Raw genomic sequence first — 23,302 nt, 5'->3', positions numbered from 1 at the left:
CTTAAAATTAATCATCTGTTTTTGTCTTTTGTTGTGCTTTGTGCAGAAGTCAATATTGTTTCATCTTTTGAAGGTTATGGAGCATTTACACACAGTCCTGACAGAAAAGATGTGTGTCAGCAAGCCAGTACATGGGTAATTTAGCTAGTTTTTCTTTCAGTTTTTAATGAAACAATGTATTTTCATTTACATTTGCCATTTGCACTATAGTCATGAAACAACTTTCAGATCCATCTACACAAGATACAGATCATATGAAAACCTGAAAAATCAACACCTAGAACATATCCTGAGAGAAAACATTTTGTATGTGTTTTTCTTTTCTTTATACTGTAAACCAGGATATTTTGGCCTCTGTGTTATTTTCACCTAATTGGCTTAGGTCATCTGTGAGAGAAATTAAAAAAGGGTAACTTCAGAGAAAGTCATATCTCATTGAATACAAATGTGTTTAGACGAAATTATTCGAAGGTGTGTTAAGTAGAAAATAACACTTAAAAATAACCTGTATGCAGTATTTTTCACATTTTTTTTAAACAAGTCTATAAATTTAACTTTGTACTATGAAAAAATGTGATCTTATTTCTATTTCTTTCAAACTCATTTAAATTTTCTTTACCTTTTTATAATTTCAGAATGGGAGTACATTACATGAACCTGGTTTTGGTTAAAGAATCTATAGTGTATCTGATATGTAAGAGAACAGGTTTACCATACGAAGAAGCAGATGAAAGATGCACTCTTACAGGGCGTTCTGTACAGGATGAAATTGCTGAACTCTAGTTATATCTTAATTCAAAAATGATGAACACAGAAATGCATATCATAAAACTTTCATAAAAATAGCTACCTGAATCATGAATCCATAATAACTTAACAATTTGCACTAGAGTACAGGTGTGTCACTTATATATGAACTCAGTAGACCGTATCAATAGCCTAGGGTACAGGTGTTTCACTTATATATTGTACTCAGTGGAACATATCAATAGCCTAGAGTACTGGTCTATTACCTGTCCTGTAGTACTCAGTAGACCGTATTAATAGCCTAGGGTACTGGGGTCTTACCTGTCCTGTAGTACTCTTATCTTTCATGTTGTACTCAGTAGACCGTATCAATAGCCTAGGGTACGGGACTCTTACCTGTCATGTAGTACTCAGTAAACCGTATCAATAGCCTAGGGTAATGGTCTATTACCTGTCATGTAGTACTCAGTAGACCGTATCAATAGCCTAGGGTACTGGTCTTACCTGTCATGTAGTACTCAGTAGACCGTATCAATAGCCTAGGGTACTGGTCTATTACCTGTCATGTAGTACTCAGTAGACCGTATCAATAGCCTAGGGTACTGGTCTATTACCTGTCATGTAGTACTCAGTAGACCGTATCAATAGCCTAGGGTACTGGTGTCTTACCTGTCATGTAGTACTCAGGAGACCGTATCAATAGCCTAGGGTACTGGACTCTTACCTGTCATGTAGTACTCAGTAGACCGTATCAATAGCCTAGGGTACTGGACTCTTACCTGTCCTGTAGTACTCAGTAGACCGTATCAATAGCCTAGGGTACTGGACTCTTACCTGTCATGTAGTACTCAGTAGACCGTATCAATAGCCTAGGGTACTGGTCTATTACCTGTCATGTACTACTCAGTAGACAGTATCAATAGCCTAGGGTACTGGACTCTTACCTGTCCTGTAGTACTCAGTAGACCGTATCAAAAGCCTAGGGTACTGGGGTCTTACCTGTCATGTAGTACTCAGGAGACCGTATCAATGGCTTAGGGTATTGGTCTATTACCTGTCCTGTAGTACTTAGTGGACCATATCAATAGCCTTGGGTATTGGTCTATTACCTGTCCTGTAGTATTCAGTAGATTGTATCAATAGCCTAGGGTTCCTGACTCTTACCTGTCCTGTAGTACTTAGTGGACCGTATCAATAGCCTTGGGTACTGGACTCTTACCTGTCCTGTAGTACTTAGTGGACCGTATCAATAGCCTTGGGTATTGGTCTCTAACCTGTCATGTAGTACTCAGTAGACCGTATCAATAGCCTAGGGTACTTTACTCTTACCTGTCATGTAGTACTCAGTAGACCGTATCAATAGCCTTGGGTACTGGACTCTTACCTGTCATGTAGTACTCAGTAGACCGTATCAATAGCCTAGGGTACTGGTCTTACCTGTCATGTAGTACTCAGTAGACCGTATCAATAGCCTTGGGTACTGGACTCTTACCTGTCATGTAGTACTCAGTAGACCGTATCAATAGCCTTGGGTACTGGACTCTTACCTGTCATGTAGTACTCAGTAGACCGTATCAATAGCCTAGGGTACTGGTCTTACCTGTCATGTAGTACTCAGTAGACCGTATCAATAGCCTAGGGTACTGGTGTCTTATCTTTCATGTTGTACTCAGTAGACCGTATCAATAGCCTAGGGTACGGGACTCTTACCTGTCATGTAGTACTCAGTAGACCGTATCAATAGCCAAGGGTAATGGTCTATTACCTGTCATGTAGTACTCAGTAGACCGTATCAATAGCCTAGGGTACTGGTCTTACCTGTCATGTAGTACTCAGTAGACCGTATCAATAGCCTAGGGTACTGGTCTATTACCTGTCATGTAGTACTCAGTAGACCGTATCAATAGCCTAGGGTATTGGTCTATTACCTGTCATGTAGTACTCAGGAGACCGTATCAATAGCCTAGGGTACTGGACTCTTACCTGTCCTGTAGTACTCAGTAGACCGTATCAATAGCCTAGGGTACTGGACACTTACCTGTCATGTAGTACTCAGTAGACCGTATCAATAGCCTAGGGTACTGGACTCTTACCTGTCCTGTAGTACTCAGTAGACCGTATCAATAGCCTAGGGTACTGGACTCTTACCTGTCATGTAGTACTCAGTAGACCGTATCAATAGCCTAGGGTACTGGTCTATTACCTGTCATGTACTACTCAGTAGACAGTATCAATAGCCTAGGGTACTGGACTCTTACCTGTCATGTAGTACTCAGTAGATCGTATCAATAGCCTAGGGTACAGGAGGGTCACTGTTATGTAGTTCCCAGATGACCTTATCAAAAACCTAGGGTGCAGGTGTGTTACTTTTGTACTTGGTAGATTGTTTCCAAAGCCTAGGGTACAGGTGCGTCACATATATTGTATTCAGTAGAGCATACCAATACAGTAGCTTGGCATATCAGGAAAATGGATGCTGGACTTAATGTTATCAGATTAGATCAGATGACTTTCTGAAATATGTTTCATATTTTCTTCCTGTTTGTTTTAATTTAATACTGTTAATTTCAGAATTATTTATTAAATATAGTTATAATTTATCTGGTGTTGTTTTGTTTAGAAAATTGATATCTATCTTCCCATCATTTACAATCTAATTTCATTTTTTTTTTACTTATTATCATTCACATTTTTTTTCTTTTCTTCAGTGCCCTTGTTATTTATTTATTTATTTATCTATTTATTTATTTATAAATATATTTTTTTTAGAATTTATTTATATTATTTCTTTAATGTACAACTGCACATGAAAACCAAGCAATAGCTTTCAATAATTCTTTTATGTGAAAAAAAAATTGTATTAAATTCAGTTATTATCGGCAAAGATAAATAAGGTAAAATCAGTGTGGAATACATTAAAAAGAAAAAAAAACTGATATGTTGCTATCGATCGTTATTCTTTTTGACGATGATACTAAACATTCCGGAAATAAAGTACTGCATCGGATTCCTTTTAATCGTTAGAGGCATCTCATAAATATTCATAATTACGCTAGGCTCGTGATATTTAGACACAACCAAATCCATAGTGCTTGTTGTAAACAAACCTTCTTTCTGCACTCCACACTGCTGTTAACAAAGAAAGTAGACGGATTTTAACCATCTAAAACCGCTACGAAGCGCTGCCTTAAAAATCATTGGCAAGCGATATCATAGGCCTTATTTAAATAACTCAAATCTATGATAGTATCAGGGACCTATATAGTATTAGTATATAGGTCCCTGATTAAAACTTGCATATTTGCCATTCACCCATTGGTATGGTAAATCATTGATTCCACTACGACACAAGATGTTTTTTACCTTTATTTATGTTTTCAAGTTTACACGGAATGATAGCGTTTAACTCGCCTCTCCATACTCCATAAATCACTGTATATTTATGTGTTTATGCGTCAGGATCGCAATGTTAACACTATTGGAACATTCTCGGGTTCATTGTGACATTTGTAAACTATATACTCAGTCAATACAGTCACTCATGTTATTTAAATATTTCCCATGTTTTTCATTGTTTTATTCTTCAATTTAGATATGCAACGTTTTGTTATCTCTGTTATTTAGATCACTGGATCCACCTAACATTCTTCTCCGCAAGCATGGATGCTATTTATTTTTAGAATGCGCAATTGCTATGCGCGACAAAGCAGTGAGATTTTCCACTGTCATGGCGGCGGTGGTTACCTGTCCTTGTAATTCCTAGCGGCAGCGACTGGAATCAAGGGCAGAGAACCAGTGCTACATGTTGCACATCATTTTTTTCAGCAAGCACTCTGCTACACTGCAAATGTGTCCCATAATTATTCTAATCATTTTTCTACATAAAATATCACATCAAACAGGGGATATCTCAATTTTTTAAGAAATTTGACCGGATCTTTAGTACGAAACTATCCCCTGCCACCGCAACTCAACATTGGCTCGAGATAACTCATACTCGGGTTTATTCGGGATTAATGTGATCGAAGCTCTTCACTTTTAGGTTAACAACCGAGTTAACTGAAGGCTCATTAGAAACTGCAAGAATCAACATTAGACAAATTAATAATATGTTTTTGTACATGTAAATGGATAGAAAAAAAATTGAAGTTGGAAATTGACTTTTAAAATACTCCTTTTTATTTGTATTTTATACAAAATATTCCTTATCATTAAATCCACAACTTTTTTCTTATTGTGGCTCTGCCTGATTGTTTTACCTGACAGTGACAGACTGACTATTATCTGACAGTGACAGACTGACTATTATCCAACAGTGATAGATTGACTATTATCCGACAGTGAGAGACTGACTCTCTATGTGACAGATAAAGACTGACTTCTTACCCAACAGTGACAACCCTGGTTGTTTTACGTGAGAACTGATCCCTGACTGGTAATTTACCTGACAGCGACAGGCTTGGATCTTAATTTCTCTACGCTGACCTCCAGCTGACTGGCATCTGGGATTTTGGCCCCCATCCCCAGAAAGTCCAGTAGTACAACCAAGTTCTGCAGGTCAACAACAGTTGAAGTCTACATCATTCTATAAAACGGTTTGTTTGTAACAAAATCCGAAGAATGCCATTTATATGACGTTTCCATGTATTTTCAATTAATACTCATTAAATAGTGTTACTAGTATCATAATTCTACTTTAATATTTAATTCAAAACAAACTATAAGTAATTGCCTTTTAGCAAGAATTAAAACTAAAAATACCTACATTCTTATACTAACAAGTTTAGGATTTTACGAATATTTTTTTTAGTTTCCAGTTTAAAAAGTATATAGTCTTCTTTCTCCTAAACCAGGAACTGAACAAAATCAAACCTGAGGACTACCCAGGTACTCATAAACCTAGTAATATACCTTGTGCATGTACAACACTTTATAACATTTAATTGCTGTTACCATGTTGTAATTAGCTGAATATTCTGGTGAGTTTTTGTCAATAAGCTTGCAATCTTTTCATCTTAGGTGATGCCCCCATATCTGTAAAGTTGTTGTATGCTGTATTCCCTTCAGAAGATGGAAGGAGAATTAAGCCTTCCTCCCGCTTGGTGAAGAACATGGACTCCTGGGGAGTTCTGTACATAAAGTCGTGGACAGGTAACTCCTGCACATGAGTGAGAGCCAAGTCTGATCCAACACTGAAGACGTGCTGATGTCTGATGTCCTCCGAAGACACGTCCAGAATATGAAAAGCTTCTAACATTTACCCTTGAAAGTAGTCTTCTCTGGAACTGCTGTTCCAGATGATTGTTGTTTGGAAAAGAAAAATTCAAATCCATTCATGCAAAAAGTCTTAACCATTACATGTAGGAAGACTAACCACATTTTATAACATTTGACTCTATTAATTGTTTTAAACTTCTTCATAACAGAATTAAAATATCCCATCAAATCTCATAAAACTCTGTCTCTCAAAGAGATTATTTTTACATATGTAATCAAATTCAAGATCATGTCAAAAATTTAAATCAACTGACAAGTTATACACTTCTAGTGCTGCCTTAACAGACTCATCAGAAACATAATTTCAACTCAGTCTGCTTTCTTGTAACAACCATTACTATTTCTTCAATACTGGGGATCGAGATAGTTGACCAATTCCCTATAAATATTGAATTCATGCAATTTTATATAATGAATATGCTCATAATTTTCACGTTTGTATAAAAATCAGGCAACCATTGAGGCAAGCGATCCTGGAATAAAGAAGAAGTCTGTGAGCCAATGCTCACTAGTAACACCCCTGCTCTGATGTGAATATACACTCTCATGAATTCCACCATATGGCATGCTTATAGATAAAGAGTGTGCAAAAATTCCACCCACCTGCAATGAGTAATTGCCAAGAAAACTGCAACAAAAAATTTGGTATGACGGACAGATGCACAGAACAAGAGGCCCAGGGACCACAAAACTCACCTGAGTAATTTTGGCCCTGCTGTTCTTCACCAGACTTTCCCCCATGTAATACCTATTGTGGCCCCATCCTATCCCTAAGAGTCATAATTTTAACAATTTGTAATCTACACTACTCCAGGATGCTTCCACATGAATTTCAGTATTTCTGGCCCAGTGGTTCTTGAAAAGGAGACCTTTAAAGATTTTTTGTATATATTTCAATGTAAAAATTAGATTCCCTATCGTGGCCCCACCCTACCCCCGGGTTTCATGATTTTAACAATTTAGAATCTACACTACCCCAGGATGCTTCCACATAAGTTTCAGCTTTTCTGGCCCAGTGCATCATCGCAAACCACGATCAAAATGTACGATCTTCTCCCATACTAGCTGTGGTTGAATGAAAAGAGAATATTTCGCAGCTTATTAAAAAATTGACTAATGCGAGTAAACCATAGTCGGATAATGGACTTTGACGCGACCTTTCAATACCCAATCGCATTATATGAAACATTTCTTGTATACTGTTGATGTAAGTTGCGATGGAAACAAATATTGTCATTGGCTGAACATGACATCACAACATATAGGCATAAATATTCAAGATTACAACACCTTTTGTGATCAAGCAGCCACGGGTAGGAGAGAGCTATATGCGGACTCCGGATCGTGGCTCGAGACAATGGACCCAGTGGTTCTTGAGAAGAAGATTTTGAAAGATTGTTTTCTAAATATTTCAATGTAAAATATTGACTCCCTATTGTGCCCCCCCCCCCCCCTACCCGCGGGGGTCATGATTTTAACAATTTAGAATCTACACAACCCCAGAATGCTTCCATGTAAGTTTCAGCTTTCTGGCCCAGTAGATTTTTTCTATGTATTTCAATGTCAAACTTGGATTCCCTATTGTGGCCCCACCCTACCCCCAGGTGTTATGATTTTTTCAATTTAGAATCTACACTACCCAAGGATGCTTCCACATAAGTTTCAGCTTTTCTGGCCCAGTGGTTCTTAAGAAGATTTTTAAATGACCCCACCCTATTTTTGCCTTTTCTTGATTATCTCCCCTTGTAAGGGGGCTTGACCCTTCATTTTAACAATTTAGCTTCCCGTTCACCCAAGGATGCTTTGTATCAACTTTGGTTAAAATTGGTCAAGTGGTTCTTGAGAAGTTGAAAATGTTAAAAGTTTACAGATGGACTGACAGACAGATGGACAGACAACGGGTGATCAGAAAAGCTCCCTTTAGCTTTCAGCTCAGGTGAGCTAAAATCAGGAAGTTGACATCAGATTTGTACAAAAACAAGCATTCTGAGAATATTGCATTAGCAATACTAGTCCCCTACTGGCAAGTGTAACCTGGTTCCCATTAAAAATTGAAAATGCCATAATTCCGTCAAAAATCAATGAAGCGGAACAAAATGCAAACTTGATCTATAACTCATCAAGGTAAAGTCACAAACCAAAAATCCGCTCAATATCTGCAAGTGTTTATAAAAAATTTGCGGAAAACCCTGAAAAATTGAAAAAGTCATAATTCCGTCAAAAATCATTGAAGCGAAACGAAATGCAAACTTGATCTGTAACTCATCAAGATACACTCGCATACCAAAAATCAGCTCAATATCTGCAAGCATTTAGAAAAAAAGTGCGGAAAACCAAGTGGGACAGACTGACAGAGGGACAGACAGACGAACGGACAGACAGACTCAGAGGAAACGTATAGTGCCCTCCGGTTTCACTGGTAGGGGACTAATAAATCCCACGATATGGCATGCCTAGATAAAGAGTATGCTATAATTTCAAGCATCTGCGATGAGTTGTTGCTGAGAAAACTGCGGCGAAATTTGTTACGGACAGATGAAGAGATAAACAGGAAGTTGATATGGGATTTCTACAAAAATGAACACCATATGACATACCTAGACAAAGAGTGTCCTAAAATTTCAAGCATCTGCAATGAGTAACTGCGATGAAAATTTGTCAAGGACAGCTAAACAGACACACACACAAGGGTGAAACAGAATACCCATCTCTCCTTCAGAGCGGGAGTATAATAACTGTATTCTTGAGAAAAAATGATACTATAGTCTTTAAAAATTATACACTGAATGAAATCAAATATTATGAATATTATATGTTTTAATAATCAACAAATAGCACAATAACAAACAAAAATTCTAAGCTTGCATGTAGATCCATGTCCATATTAAAAAGAAAGAGTTTTCAATAAAATTATGATCATACACAAAAGTAATCACATGTACACAGGAATACATTCATAACACATACACATCATCAAAATTGATTCACAAGATTGCAGTTTATCAGCTGTTGAATATTTCATTCACTGGCAGATAATTGTAACAATTAATCATTATAAACAATCTCTTAAACTTGCAATTCATACTTTATCACATAACTTTACTTAATATATAATCGAAGTACATTATTCTTGTATAAGTTCATTATTCAGAGTTTTTCAAAGCTTCTATGCTTTCATCATCAATAGTTATAAAAGTAAATCACACATGAAATGTTTGTTCACAATAGCTTTATTTATCCACTATGTCTCTTCAGCCTCTGTAGACGTCAGTGTGTGCTGTTGTTCTTCAAACAGGTTACGGGCATAGTTGATCTGTTGACTCACCTTATAAGAAATAGGATAACAAAGTTAAGAATATTGGCACACCTCAAGTCTTCATAGTGTAAACATGTACTTCCAATACATAAACTATTTGCCAAGATGTACTTTAATGTCCCAGTCAATGTTCCACAGTTTACATCAACTCAACTGTTTAGTGTTTACGAAGACTCTTTTCATTAAATAGGGCTCTATAAAGACAAACAGATCTGCAATGTTCACTTTAATTCCCCGGAGCATGTATATTTTTAATATGATTCTCAAACAAAGCAAAATAGTAAAATGATTAGACACAGTACTTGTACATATATAGTATATTAATGGGTCCCTCTCACAACAAGGATTTATTTGACACTAAATAATTACCCTTTCAGCTACTGTTTGTTTGTCACATCTGATCTGGGGGACCCTCTGCTGATCAGAAGCTGATGTTGGTAACCTCACCAACTCCAGGTAATATCTACCTTCTGTAAATCATCATAAATTATGGGTAATATCTACCTTCTGTAAATCAATATACAGTCATGTAATTATTTACAAATGATTTTCTCCTGACCCATGAGATGATATGACCTGTCCAAAGCCAACAAATGAAGCATTATAATTATTATCCATGTACTTCTTCCAGGTTTCACTCATACAAAATGGAAGCAAGTTATGACTGTACATAGCTGAGCATGGCCTTGTCTGTAACATTCAGTATTTCCATTTCTTTTTCTTAATACTTCTTACTTTTCTTACTTCTTAGCTTAACAGTTAAGGTGAAATGGAAACACACTGTTGAGCACACATCATCAAACTGTATAATCTGCATTTATTAGCTCACCTGAGCCGAAGGCTCAAGTGAGCTTTTCTGATCACATTTTGTCCGTCGTCCGTCCGTCCGTCCGTCTGTCTGTCCGTCTGTCTGTCCATCCGTCTGTAAACTTTTCACATTTTTGACTTCTTCTCAAGAACCACTGGGCCAATTTTGACCAAACTTGGTTCAAAGCATCCTTGGGTGAAGGGGAATTTAAATTCTCAAAATGAAGGGCCAAGTCCCCTCACAAGGGGAGATAATCAAGAGAAGACAAAAATAGGGTGGGGTCATTAAAAAATCTTCTTCTCAAGAACCACTGGTCCAAAAAAGCTGAAACTTATGTGGAAGCATCTTGGGATAGTGTAGATTCTAAATTGTTAAAATCATGACCCCCGGGGGTAGGGCGGGGCCACAATAGGGAATCCAAGTTTTACATTGAAATATATAGGAAAAATCTTTAAAAATCTTCTTCTCAAGAACCACTGGGCCAGAAAAGCTGAAACTTATGTGGAAGCTTTCTGGGGTAGTGTAGATTCTAAATTGTTAAAATCATGACCCCCGGGGGTAGGGCGGGGCCACAATAGGGAATCCAAGTTTTACATTGAAATATATAGGAAAAATCTTTAAAAATCTTCTTCTCAAGAACCACTGGAACAGAAAAGCTGAAACTTTATGTGGAAGCTTTCTGGGGTAGTGTAGATTCTAAATTGTCAAAATCATGACCCCCGGGGGTAGGGCGGGGCCACAATAGGGAATCCAAGTTTTACATTGTAATATATAGGAAAAATCTTTAAAAATCTTCTTCTCAAGAACCACTGGGCCAGAAAAGCTGAAACTTTATGTGGAAGCATCCTGGGGTAGTGTAGATTCTAAATTGTTAAAATCATGACCCCCGGGGGTAGGGCAGGGCCACAATAGGGAATCCAAAGTTTACATTGTAATTTTTAGGAAAAATCTTTAAAAATCTTCTCAAGAACCACTGGGCCAGAAAAGCTGAAAATTATGTGGAAGCATCCTGGGGTAGTGTAGATTCTAAATTGTTAAAATCATGACCCCCGGGGGTGGGGCGGGGCCACAATAGGGAATCCAAGTTTTACATTGAAATATATAGGAAAAATCTTTAAAAATCTTCTTCTCAAGAACCACTGGGCCGGAAAAGCTGAAAATTATGTGGAAGCATCCTCGGGTAGTGTAGAATCTACATTGTTAAAATCATGACCCCCGGGGGTAGGGCGGGGCCACAATAGGGAATCCAAGTTTTACATTGATATATATAGGAAAAATCTTTTAAAAATCTTCTTCTCAAGAACCACTGGGCCAGAAAAGCTGAAAATTATGTGGAAGCATCCTGGGGTAGTGTAGATTCTAAATTGTTAAAATCATGACCCCCGGGGATAGGGCGGGGCCACAATAGGGAATCCAAGTTTTACATTGTAATATATAGGAAAATTCTTTAAAAATCTTCTTCTCAAGAACCACTGGGCCAGGAAAGCTGAAACTTATGTGGAAGCATCTTGGGGTAGTGTAGATTCTAAATGTTAAAATCATGACTCCCGGGGGTAGGGCGGGGCCACAATAGGGAATCCAAGTTTAACATTGAAATATATAGGAAAAATCTTTAAAAATCTTCTTCTCAAGAACTACTGGGCCAGAAAAAGCTGAACCTTATGTGGAAGCATCCTTGGGTAGTGTAGATTCTAATTGTTCAAATCAGGACCCCCTGGGGTAGGGCGGGGCCACAATAGGAATTTAAGGGGAAATTTGGTAAAGAACAGCATGGCCAAAGTTACTCAGGTGAGCGATATGGCCCATGGGCCTCTTGTTTTTTTGCATTAATCTTTAAAATTGAAAGAATCTTAAAGTACCAGAAGCATCAGTCTGTGGATATATGACATTTGAATATATTTCATCCAAGATCTACTTTTACAGACAGAATTTTTCAAACATAGCTGCAGTAATGTTAAAATAGAATAACTGGAATAGACCATGTCACTTACTGATTTCTACCATCACACACTGGAACAGCTCTTTGTGGGGGACCTTTAGAATGATGTTCCCAGAGTCAGCCTCACCCCCTAGTAAGAAGTACACCTGTTTAGAGGTGATCAGGGACATCAGTCTGTCTTCTCTCCTCAGCTGTTCTACAGCTATGAAGCTACAAACATGACACAAACTAAAATATTAATTACTTTCTTAGTTTACAAAGATTAATATTTTAACACCACTTTGCCTCAATTTTTAATTTTTTCTTCCCAATGGAACCAATTTTAAAAAATTGTTCAAAAAGATTATATCCATATGTACACACAAGAAATGGAATACAAATTTTCCTAAAAGTAATAATACATGTACTGACTCATTATGATTGAACTTTAGAAGCCAAAATTTGTTTTAATGAGTATAATTTCCATGCTAATTAAAAACTTACAATTCATCCAGGTTCTTCTTGTTGAGATCATGCAGTAGTTTCTGTGACTTGGCATCATTTTGAGAGTAAGGAGGCAGCAACATCCCCGCCCCGTGACAGCACCGTGGGAGTCTGATGGGAGGGGGACTGATACGAGAGCTGCTACTGCTGGTGTCCCTGATAGCGTTAGCTGCTCCCGAGGCTAGGTCTAGTACTCCAACTACAGGCTTAGTGACTGTACCAATCACTCCCTTCCCAATCCCTGTCACAAATCCCTGACAATATGAAAACAAAATTTAACTTACAATTTTTTCATTTCTGTATAAAACCATAAATATTTTAACATATCAAAATTTTCATTGAATATCCTTAAAAGTCTTGTTTGGAATTATGTTTTGTTTTCAATGATCAAAATTACTAAATTTTGTCAGTTTTTAAAACTAATCTTTAATTTTCAAATAATTTTTCTTATCGATAAAAAATTTCTGGTATGAATCACCTCGATACCATCTTCCTTGAAACCATCATAAGGCTGGGTAAATATACTGGTCACAGCACCAAACAGTCCATTACCAAAACCTTTGACCCCGGCCAGTATATGCCCCCCGCTGGACTGGGCACCGGTCCTCAACTGCTCCCTTCTGTCCTGGTAGTTTTTGTCCATGTTCAGTGTCCCAAGACCATCAGATAGCGATCCAACAACCTATTTAAACCCAAACACCAGAAAACAATAGACATGCAATTTCAATTGGGGGGGGGGGGGGAGGGGGGATTAACAAAAACTAAATGGCTAAATCTGATTTAATTATGCTATTTGCTGACAGCTTACTGAAAAATTAAGACCTTTGAAATAACAAAAGTATGGTCTGTGTACATGTATGTTTAGAAATTCAATGTCATATTTTTTGTTTAGTAAATACATTCTTAAGAACATCCTTCAAATATCTGTAACCTAAGAACTTTTATACAATCATCTTAAACTATAAATCAGTTCCTAGTTAGGCACATCAAATTGCAGAATACTTTCAAAATAATGATCTAATTACCTTGGCAGCAGAGTTAGACACCCCATGTGTGACGTTTTTCAGCAGACCCCCCACATTGCCATCATTGATCAGACCAGAAATTCCCTCTGTGACATCATTAAACAGACCCAGGGGATTTCCCAGAAAGTCCACAGAACCCAGGATCTTGGCTGCCTGACTCTTCAACTCCTGTCAAACAAAGCAATTCATACAATGAACATGATTATACAGAGAAACTGTACAAGTGAACAGATAGGGTTTTGTTTGAAAACCTTTGATACATTATAGACTGAGTAAGAACAAAATAAATATGTAATTTTATTATATACCCAAGTGTGTATCACTCAATTTTACTGTAGATTTCGTACAATCACTGACGGTGTGATCCGACATTTCGGATCACCACACTGTGGTTTTCTGAATCCATATCACCCCTCTCTGAAACTGATGACGTAGTACACAGAAACATGACGTTATTTTTCATGCGCATCAAAAAGTTCCTTGAAAAATGCTTTGTTTAATGGAAAAATCTTATATAATTGATCTCAAAAGTTTTTTTAAAACTATATTTTGCTAGTTGTAAGGGAGGGTATATAATAAATTTATCATTATAACAGTAACTTGATCCGAAGAGCCGTATCACGTCTCGTTGACAGGCGCGGATCATCAGATCAAACTCGACGCTTCGCGTCTCGTTTGATCTGATGATCCGCGCCTGTCAACTCGACGTGATACGACTCTTCGGATCAAGTTACTGTTATAATAATGTATATGTATGAGTTGACATAAGTGTGTATACCTCAGTGTAGTGGAATCCTATCTCTTTCTGAAGGAAGACAATGGTTTCAAATAGGTGACTTTTGATGAAAGGATCTGTCAGTAGATTGACAATTAAATACAGTGACATGTAAATACTTAGAAAAGTAGAATATTTATCATCATGTTCATACATTTAAAGGTGATCTTGAATTAACAAATACATGTAACTGCTAAACAGTGATAAACATGTACATATGAGATGCAGTTTTAATCTGAACATCTTTTACTAATCCATACATTACCTAAATCCACTTTAGCATCTTCAAATCTGACAAGTGGTAGAGACATGTCCCTCTTCAGAGCCTTCAGGTCAGGTGACAGTTTGGAGGCAGTGAGCATGCTCAGATTGATACGACTGGTGTGGATTTTCAGAAGTCCAAAGTAATATCTCTTTGTCTTCACTGAAGTGGCAGCTGCAAGTGCTCTATAAAAAGTTGGTGCATGTTTTAAATTACAAGTATGCCTATAATGTCAGGGATACGTGTATCGATCTGTACATAATAATGAATGCTTTTACTAGAAAATCAAAGTCACTCACTGTAATACATGTATCCCATAAATTATAAACAAAAAAGTGTTTCATTAAATGTAAACAAAATGTAAATAAATTCCATTCTATTCTGTAACAGACATTAATGCTAGTTATTTCAAAGTCCACCACTTACTTTCTTGGATCCTCCCCCTCTGTGACTTTCTCATCCATGTGGTCCGCTGACCCAAATCCACAAAACTGTAACAGCTTCCATAACAATTCCTCCTCTATCTGAATGCTCAGTTTCTTCATGCTTACAATTAAGTGCTAAAAAAGTACAATTTCCAAATTAACATGTATTGTACACTGAATATTTATCATTTACATGTAATCATGCTCTAGATCTATGTCTACTCAAGTTGAAAATTACAAACTGCAACATTGAAAAAATATAAAACTAGAATTTACTTTATAAATTTCAGCATTCCATTTTGAGTTGGGAATTTTCTGGGCCACAACATGGAGTGCTGGAGTATTCTCTGGGATGTCTCTTCTAGGGGTAGGTGTGACATACAACAGGACAGGTCTGGTGGCTGTGAACAGCTGATTATCAACCTGTAGAAAACAAATTCAGACAAAAAAATTAAAATAATCCATTCTCATTATTAGTTAAACTTCTTACTTCAAATCATAAAATGGAAAAACTCTCAATGTTCAGTTTTTGGGACTACCTTTTGTAAATACCAATTTAAAATGGATGGAGCATTCTCAATTTTAATTCCCTTTTCTTAGTTTAATTGCTAGCGCTCTCGAGCGCTAGCAACTACGTTAGTCTATATTTCTGGAATACGCATACTCGACTTCACGGTCAGGCATTCCGGGAAAACTACTGAAGATAGACTGTACGATGATAATTTCGTTTTATCATAAAAAATTGATATGGTCCGAATTCTGAATTTCTTAATTTATTGTCTAACCTATGATTAAAAGTACAAGAAAATTTGGGTCATATAATGCCAACATCAACTGGTAAAACCTAGCTTTCCTTAAAGCTAACCATGTATACTACCTTCCTAGATAATTCCGGCAAGCTCAGAAACAAACCCAGGAAATCTTTCAGAGTATTCGGAAAGACACGAGAAACGATTGATACAATGCAGTAGCACTGATATAATTATAATTCTTTAATTTCTCATTTTTCCTTTTTTGACGGAAACGCCCGAGTAATGATCCGATTGTTATTGCTGGCGCTCTCAAGCTAGCAATAACTCGAGATGTATGCTCGACTTCATGGTAGGGCACTCTGGGAATACTACTTGTAGATAAATTGTCAATTTCGTTTTTTAATCTGAAAATACATATGATCTGAAGTTTCGCGATTTGTTGTCTAACCTTAAATAAACGTTCAAAAGGTAACAGTAAATGCCAAAATTGTACAGATCAGTTCTAATTTCTAAAATTATAATTTAAAAAAAAAATAGCTATTTTTAACTATCTTCCTGGATCTTTCTGGCAAGCTCGGAATAACAACCTCGGATATGTTTTCCGAGCTTGCCGGGAAAGGCCCGAAAGGACTCTGATGCGATTGCTACAAAACAGTACCACACTGGACTGTTTTTAAACTAGCTGTTCATTGGTTCTACTTATCTCTTATTTTTCACTTCAAAATTGAAATTACAGTAAACTACAGAATGCTTAAAGCACAGTATCCCGAATTTAATCCAACAATAGCCTTTTTATAAATAGTCTGATGAATATTCTGTATTAAACACTGAATAGCTGATACATTCACCATTCTGAATTAAGACACACACCCCAACACTACCTCCAGTGTACCACTGTGTCTTCCTTTTAATAATTAGGGACGACCATTTGATTCTGAAGGGGGGGGGGGGGACTGAAAGATTTTGGAAATAAATATTCTGTCCTCAAAAAAGTTAGAAATAAATAACTGTCTTTCCACGACCGGCAAGAAAATAAATAATCTGTCATTGACTATTACTACTTAACACCCCCCCCCTTCCCGGTCCCTCTTTGAACTTTTTTTTGTTTGTTTTTGTCAAACTTTTTCAATTAAGAAGAAAATAAATAATCTGTCCTTGATCATCTTGAAAATAAATAATCTGTCCTTGACTGGCATGAAAATAAATAATCTGACTCGAAAGATTTTGCCAGACCCCCCCCCCCCCCTTCAGAATTAAAATCGATTCAGCAAATAAATCCAATAATTCAGATATCTAATTCTGTGGTTTATGATAGCTACAGCGCTAGCTCACCTATCTTTTTAAAAGATAAGCTTGTACTCACTGTATATTACAGCTGTACTTGGCATTAAATTTTGTTTACAAAAATATTCATAAACCTCTGAACTTTTAGTTTGAAAGGTGTTGTGTCACACACTTCTATCACATGATTTAATTAATTAAAATTTGTTAATGATATACACGTACCTGTACATTGGCTACCGCTACATCTACCGTCAAGTAATTAGGGTTAGAGATGTAGTCCAGAGAGATGTTCTGTAGTGAGATATAGACCAGCTCCTCTGGGGTGTAATTCACAAGGGATAAACCCACACCCCCCTTCAGACTCATACAAATCTGTAACACACAGGCTCAATTAATAAAATTACAATTTTTTTCTCGCATCTGTTGTAGGTAGCATTTAACAGAATTAAACAAAATTCAACATTTGATATCAATAATAATTTTCTTTATTATAATGATAATAAATGCATATATACATGTATATTAACAATATGGCTATTAAACATTTCCTGAATCAAATTTAGTTATAATGACTGACCTCTAAACTTGATTTCTTCTCTGCTGATTTATTCTCTATTTCAGCCACCTTATCTTCTTCACAAACAACCCAGTCTTGGTAGTTCTTTGTTACTTCAGCAACAGACTAAAAAAAATCCAGGGTAGAGTTGTTAAAATCTCAATAATATACACTGATCATATTAAGAAAAGTGGAACCTTTCCACACAACAGTCAATTTATGCAATACTGTCTGGGATTTGTTTTGAGGTGGACAACAAACTTACTCCTTGTGAGACATCTGTAATTTGCAGCACTCTGATTGGTCCATCCATGACGGTCCTGACAGCAAGACAGCCTGACCCTGGGAGGAGCCTCCGTCTGTCAATCTTCATGTGGGCAGGGACACTCCTCCCTGAGGGGGGACCAGGCCCCACTACAGCTACAGCTGAGTCCCTCAGACACTCTACCCCTCCAAGTGTCTGTACACACATAGCACCATCAACACAACACAGTCTGCCATCCTGAAACATTAGCCTAAGGGTAAAACCTCCTGAGTGCAAACAAGTTATTTTCTTCAAGCAAATAAACATGCGCATTAATCTTAAAATTACAAAGTTACTTTCAAAAGACTATGTATAATTATTTCCATTAACATTTAGTTATCTTCTTCACTTATACAGTTAAGCCTTGTTATCTTGAATTCAATGAGACTAAGATATAACCAACAAAAAATTCACCTCAGTGAACTTCCATGTCTGTGTCGCTTTCCTCCTCTCGTCTCTTTTTCTGAGGGTGAGGGGGACAATCCTGCCTGGTCTGGGGGCGATGTCATCTATGTCCAGTACCATGCTCTTCCCCGAGGGGTAGGAGGACCTATTGTGGGGGTCTCTAGGAGATATTGACCCCTCATGCTCTAACATACCCCCACTGGTCATTCTCCATAACTGGTTACGATTACCAACCTCCTATCAAATAATAAATAACATCTCCTGTACAAATATATGGTCAAAAACACATGTTGGATGCACCGACAATTACTCCTACATTCAAGAAACTACAGGTATGTGTAAAAGAATAAGAACTAAAAATGTTCAGCTGAAACTCAAATAAACTGACAATCAATCAAACTTATGTATACAACCCTATTTTGTTCTTCATCATATTCATCTCATAAATCATTTTATTTTTAAACTGGAGCAATTTTTTTTTTGTGGAAAATATGTACTATACCTTTTTACAGAATTTGATGTACTGATCTTGAACAACTTCTAAAACAAGGTCTGTGTGAGGACTATCCTGTGTTGGACTTCTTAAAACAAAAACAATTTAATAATTACATATTAAAGATCTATCAATAATAAAATGAAGAATTGCATGACTTCATGTTGATAAAATTTAAAACATTTAAAACAATATCAACAAGATGTGTTTGTGAAACACTGATGCCCCATATGGCAGCTTATGGCGAAGGTTAAAGTTTCTCAATTGGAAGTCAAACTCCAGGTCAAGAGATCAAAAATGTTGGTACCTAAAGAAAGGTCTGTCTCGAGGAATATACCTGTGAAATTTGAAAGCCGTTGAACCAACTGTTCAAAAGTTATGGTGAAGGTCAAAGTTTTTTTTAGAAGTAAGTAAAACCTCAAGATCAAATGGAGCCCCAAAGGAAGGTCTTGTCACAAGTGATACATATGTTCATGAAATGTGAAAGTTCTAGAACCAAACGTTCACATGTGTTGACCAAGTTTAAAGTTTTTTAAAAGTAGGTCAAACTCCAAGGTCATGGTCAATGCCAAAATTCTTGGTATTCAAAGAAAAGACTTGTCACAGAAATAGACATGTTAAATATGAAAGCCCTGGCACCAAATGTTTTAAAGTTATGGCCAAGGTTAAAGTTTTTCAAAAGTAGGTCAAACTCCAAGGTCAAGGCCAAAGGGTCTAAGTTGTTGGTTTCCTAAACAAGAGGCCCATGGACCACAACACTCACCTGAATATCTTTGGCCTTGCTGTTTTTCACCTGATTCCCCCCCCCCCTTGTAGTACTTATTGTGGCCCCACCCTTCCCCCAGGGGTCATGATTTGAACAACTTAGAATCTACACTACCCCAGGATGCTTCCACATCAGTTTCAGCTTTTCTGGGTCAGTGGTTCTTGAGAAGAAGATTTTTAAAGATTTTTACTACATATTTCAATGTTAAACTTGGATTCCCTATTGTGGCCCCGTCCTACCCCTGGGGGTCATGGTTTGAACAATTTAGAATCTACACTACCCCAGAATACATCCACATAAGTTTCAGCCTTTCTGGCCCAGTGGTTCTTGAGAAGAAGATTTTTACAATATATTTCAATGTAAAACTTGGATTCCATATTGTGACCCCGCCCTACCCCCCGGGGTCATGATTTTAACAATTTAAAATCTACACTATCCAAGGATGCTTCCACGTAAGTTTCAGCCTTTCAGGCCCAGTGGTTCTTGAGAAGAAGATTTTTAAAGATTTTTACTACATATTTCAATGTAAAACTTGGATTCCATATTGTGACCCCGCCCTATCCCTGGGGGTCATGGTTTGAACAATTTAAAATCTACACTACCCAAGGATGCTTCCACATAAGTTTCAGCTTTTCTGGCCCAGTGATTCTTGAGAAGATTTTTTTAATGACCCCACCCAATTTTTTTTATTTTCTTGATTATATCCCCTTTGAAGGGGACTTGGTCCTTCATTTTAACAATTTAAACTCCCATTCACCCAAAGATGCTTTGTACCAAATTTGGTTAAAATTTGCCCAGTGGTTCTTGAGAAGAAGTTGAAAATGTGAAAAGTTTACAGACGGACGAACGACGGATAACGGGTGATCAGAAAAGCTCACTTGAGCTTTCAGCTCAGGTGAGAGAAAAAGTCTTGTCACATGGATTACATATGTGAAGTATGAAAGCCCTAGCACCAACCATTCAAATGTTATGGCCAAGGTTAAAGTTTTCAAAAGTAGATCGAACTCCAAGGTCAAAGTCAAAGGGTCAAAGTTGTTTATATCCAAAGGAAGGTCTTGTCACAAGGATTACATATGTGAAGTATGAAAGCCCTAGCACCAACTGTTCAAAAGTTATGGCCAAGGTTAAAGTTTTTCAAAAGTAGGTTATCTCCCAGGTCAAAGTCATAGTGTCAAAGTGGTTGGTATCCAAAGGAAGGTCTTGTCACAAGAAATAGACATGTTTGATATGAAAGCCATAGCACCAACCATTCAAAAGTTATGGCCAAGTTTTTCAATAGTATGTCAAACTCCTAGGTCAAGGTCAAAAGGTCAAAGTTGTTGGTATCAAAAGAAAGGTCCTGTCACAAAAAATACACATGTGAAGAATGTAAGCCCTTGTACCAATTGTTCAAAAGTTATGGCCAAGGTTAAAGTTTTTCAAAAGTAGGTCAAACTCCAAGGTCAAGGTCAAAGGGTCAAAGTTTTTTGGTATCTAAAGAAAGGTCTTGTAACAAGGAATACACTTGTGAAGTTTGAAAGCCCAAGCACCAACTTTTCAAATGTTATGTTCAAGGTTAAAGTCCAATAAAATTTTGCAAAAGTGGGTCTAACTCCAAGGTCAAAAGTCAAATATGATGGTACCTAAAGAAAGGTCTTGTCACAAGGAATAAACATGTGAAATATTAAAGTCAAAGATCCAACCAATCAAAAGTTATGGGCAAAGTTAAAGTTTTTGCAGACAAACAGACAGACAGACAGATGGATGGACGGACAGATATGGCAAAAACTATATACCCCCGAATCTTCGATAAGGGGGCATAAAAATTTCATTTTAATACAGAAAAATTGATTTTTAATTCTAGATTTAAACTGATAAAGCTTATAAACAAAACATACTTTGCAGAGGTAGCTGATGCTCTCAGGTAAATAAAGTTTGGATAACAGAGTTGCTTCCCTTCCTCCAATTTGTCCATATTGTAGGTGGCACTAGTTCCTCCCTTTACCCTCAGTGTTATTGAGTGGCTCAACATTGGTTCATCCCAGGCATAAGGTACTATCAATATTATTTTACATTAAAATTCAGCTTTATGAGATATCCTTAAGTATTGAAACAAACTTCATTAGTATAACTATTAATTAGTACAGAGAAAATTTGAAACCTACACTGTACATGAGGCTGAACGAAAGCTCTCAGCTTCTGTTCTGTTGTGTCACTTTGGAAATATTCCACAGGAATCTGAAACACAGATTGCTTGAATGAAACTTGAATGTAAAAGACCTACAATTCAGACTCTACAAGACAATGTACATGACTATTTTCTCTGAGATTTGAATATGATATAAAATGAAGTCTACTAACTTCAGCCAAGTTGTCTATTCTGATGGGAGGGGGGACTTCCCCAGCATCCCCAAACACTATGAAGTATGTGGGTCCCTCCATCACTATCTCCACCTTCAGGAGATGACTCACATTGTGATCATCCCTAAAAATAGAAACATTCTAATAAACACTTTCATTAACTCCATAATTAACACTTACATTAACTCCAGGTAATGTTTTTATTCATTGAAACTCATAAAGCTTGAATGTATAATAATTAATTGTGTCTTAAATTATGTCATTAAATTTCTTTGGATAAGGTACCCCTTACAGCCTTGTAAAATGGGTGATGTCTTAAATAGTTCGATACTTTGATAAACAAATTACATCCCTTATCTGTAAATTATTTCCACTCCGCAAAAATTTGCATTCACAAATGAAAGATGCACACATTTAATATACTGCACACTCAAGTACTATATACATTGTATGTACATTTTCAAACAATCTTATCAACTTGAATTCATTATTACCCATTCAAGACTACATTTGTGCAAGATAGTACATGTGTAGATAATGAATATATCACAATGAAGATCAATTTATACCTTATATTTATGTGGAAAGAATCTGTTTTATCAATTCTGAATCCACCTGACCAGGAGGAGGATCCAACATCCAATAGATTTACACATAACAACTGATCAAGGTCAAGTCTTGGCCAATGAAATGGAAGCTTACATTGTGGAAGGGCAATTAAACAGGTGTCTAGCTTCATTTTCTGCAAAAGATCAAGTTTACAAAATGTGCACAAAAAGTAAGACCTTCGCCAATTTCTAAAATCAATTTATATCTTGTAAGAAATAAACTGAATAAATTTTAATTTTCTTGCATGAAAAGGTACCTGTAAATGATATTACCTGAAAATAAGTTAAAAGTTGCCATCAAATTAATCCCACATGTAATTACCTCAGAAAGGGCAAGGTGTCTCTGAGCGATTGCAAGTCTGTGACTGGATTGGTTGTCAATTTCATACAAGGGGGCAAAGGTCACAATGTTTGTGTCAGCATAGAGTCCTTTCCCTTGGTGTACCCCTATACCAATGTTATACACCCTAAAAAATGTATGTATATAAAATTCAAATATAAGCGTGAAAAGAATTTGATATTTGAAAAAAAAAAAAAAAACTGTTTTATGTACATGTAAGTAAAATTCTTTTTCACATCGTATCAGCCATGGTCCAGAGTCTGCATATAGCCGTCTCCTACCAGTGGCTGCTTGGACACATAAAGTGACGTATTCTTGAATAATTACACCTCTATGCTGTTATGTTCAGCAAAATGAAAATAATTGTTTTCATCGCAATTCAAATCAACAACTGACA

General features: G+C 36.8%; 1 protein-coding gene and 1 long non-coding RNA gene across 2 annotated transcripts in view; one reads left to right on the top strand and one right to left on the bottom strand.

Annotated features, from left to right (window-relative positions):
• Positions 1 to 57: 57 nt before the first annotated feature.
• On the top strand, positions 58 to 747 carry LOC133176588 (uncharacterized). Its single transcript, XR_009719491.1, has 3 exons — positions 58 to 135; positions 229 to 306; positions 636 to 747. It is a non-coding gene; the product is annotated as an uncharacterized LOC133176588 (long non-coding RNA).
• Positions 748 to 8,823: 8,076 nt separating this feature from the next.
• LOC133176623 (intermembrane lipid transfer protein VPS13D-like) overlaps positions 8,824 to 23,302 on the bottom strand; it is an 80,925-nt gene continuing 66,446 nt past the window's right edge. The window contains exons 55-74 of the mRNA XM_061311730.1: positions 22,888 to 23,032; positions 22,527 to 22,699; positions 21,958 to 22,081; positions 21,762 to 21,834; positions 21,495 to 21,651; positions 18,861 to 18,939; positions 18,368 to 18,595; positions 17,915 to 18,151; positions 17,671 to 17,775; positions 17,316 to 17,465; positions 15,334 to 15,480; positions 15,059 to 15,192; positions 14,636 to 14,817; positions 14,374 to 14,447; positions 13,596 to 13,763; positions 13,049 to 13,252; positions 12,571 to 12,824; positions 12,140 to 12,297; positions 9,710 to 9,810; positions 8,824 to 9,349 (exon numbers count right to left, since the gene is read on the bottom strand). Of these exons, the coding sequence (XP_061167714.1) occupies positions 9,266 to 9,349; positions 9,710 to 9,810; positions 12,140 to 12,297; positions 12,571 to 12,824; positions 13,049 to 13,252; positions 13,596 to 13,763; positions 14,374 to 14,447; positions 14,636 to 14,817; positions 15,059 to 15,192; positions 15,334 to 15,480; positions 17,316 to 17,465; positions 17,671 to 17,775; positions 17,915 to 18,151; positions 18,368 to 18,595; positions 18,861 to 18,939; positions 21,495 to 21,651; positions 21,762 to 21,834; positions 21,958 to 22,081; positions 22,527 to 22,699; positions 22,888 to 23,032 (2,977 nt within the window). The 3' untranslated portion in view covers positions 8,824 to 9,265. The remainder of the gene's footprint in view (positions 9,350 to 9,709; positions 9,811 to 12,139; positions 12,298 to 12,570; positions 12,825 to 13,048; positions 13,253 to 13,595; positions 13,764 to 14,373; positions 14,448 to 14,635; positions 14,818 to 15,058; positions 15,193 to 15,333; positions 15,481 to 17,315; positions 17,466 to 17,670; positions 17,776 to 17,914; positions 18,152 to 18,367; positions 18,596 to 18,860; positions 18,940 to 21,494; positions 21,652 to 21,761; positions 21,835 to 21,957; positions 22,082 to 22,526; positions 22,700 to 22,887; positions 23,033 to 23,302) is intronic.

This window comes from Saccostrea echinata, unplaced genomic scaffold (assembly GCF_033153115.1).
Source record: "Saccostrea echinata isolate AGI-Se365-2 ecotype Australia unplaced genomic scaffold, CSIRO_AGI_Sech_v1 ptg000077l, whole genome shotgun sequence".
NCBI classification, from domain to species: domain Eukaryota; kingdom Metazoa; phylum Mollusca; class Bivalvia; order Ostreida; family Ostreidae; genus Saccostrea; species Saccostrea echinata.
The sequence above is the reverse complement of the archived record's forward strand: the minus strand, read 5'-3'. Positions and strand labels throughout refer to the sequence as shown.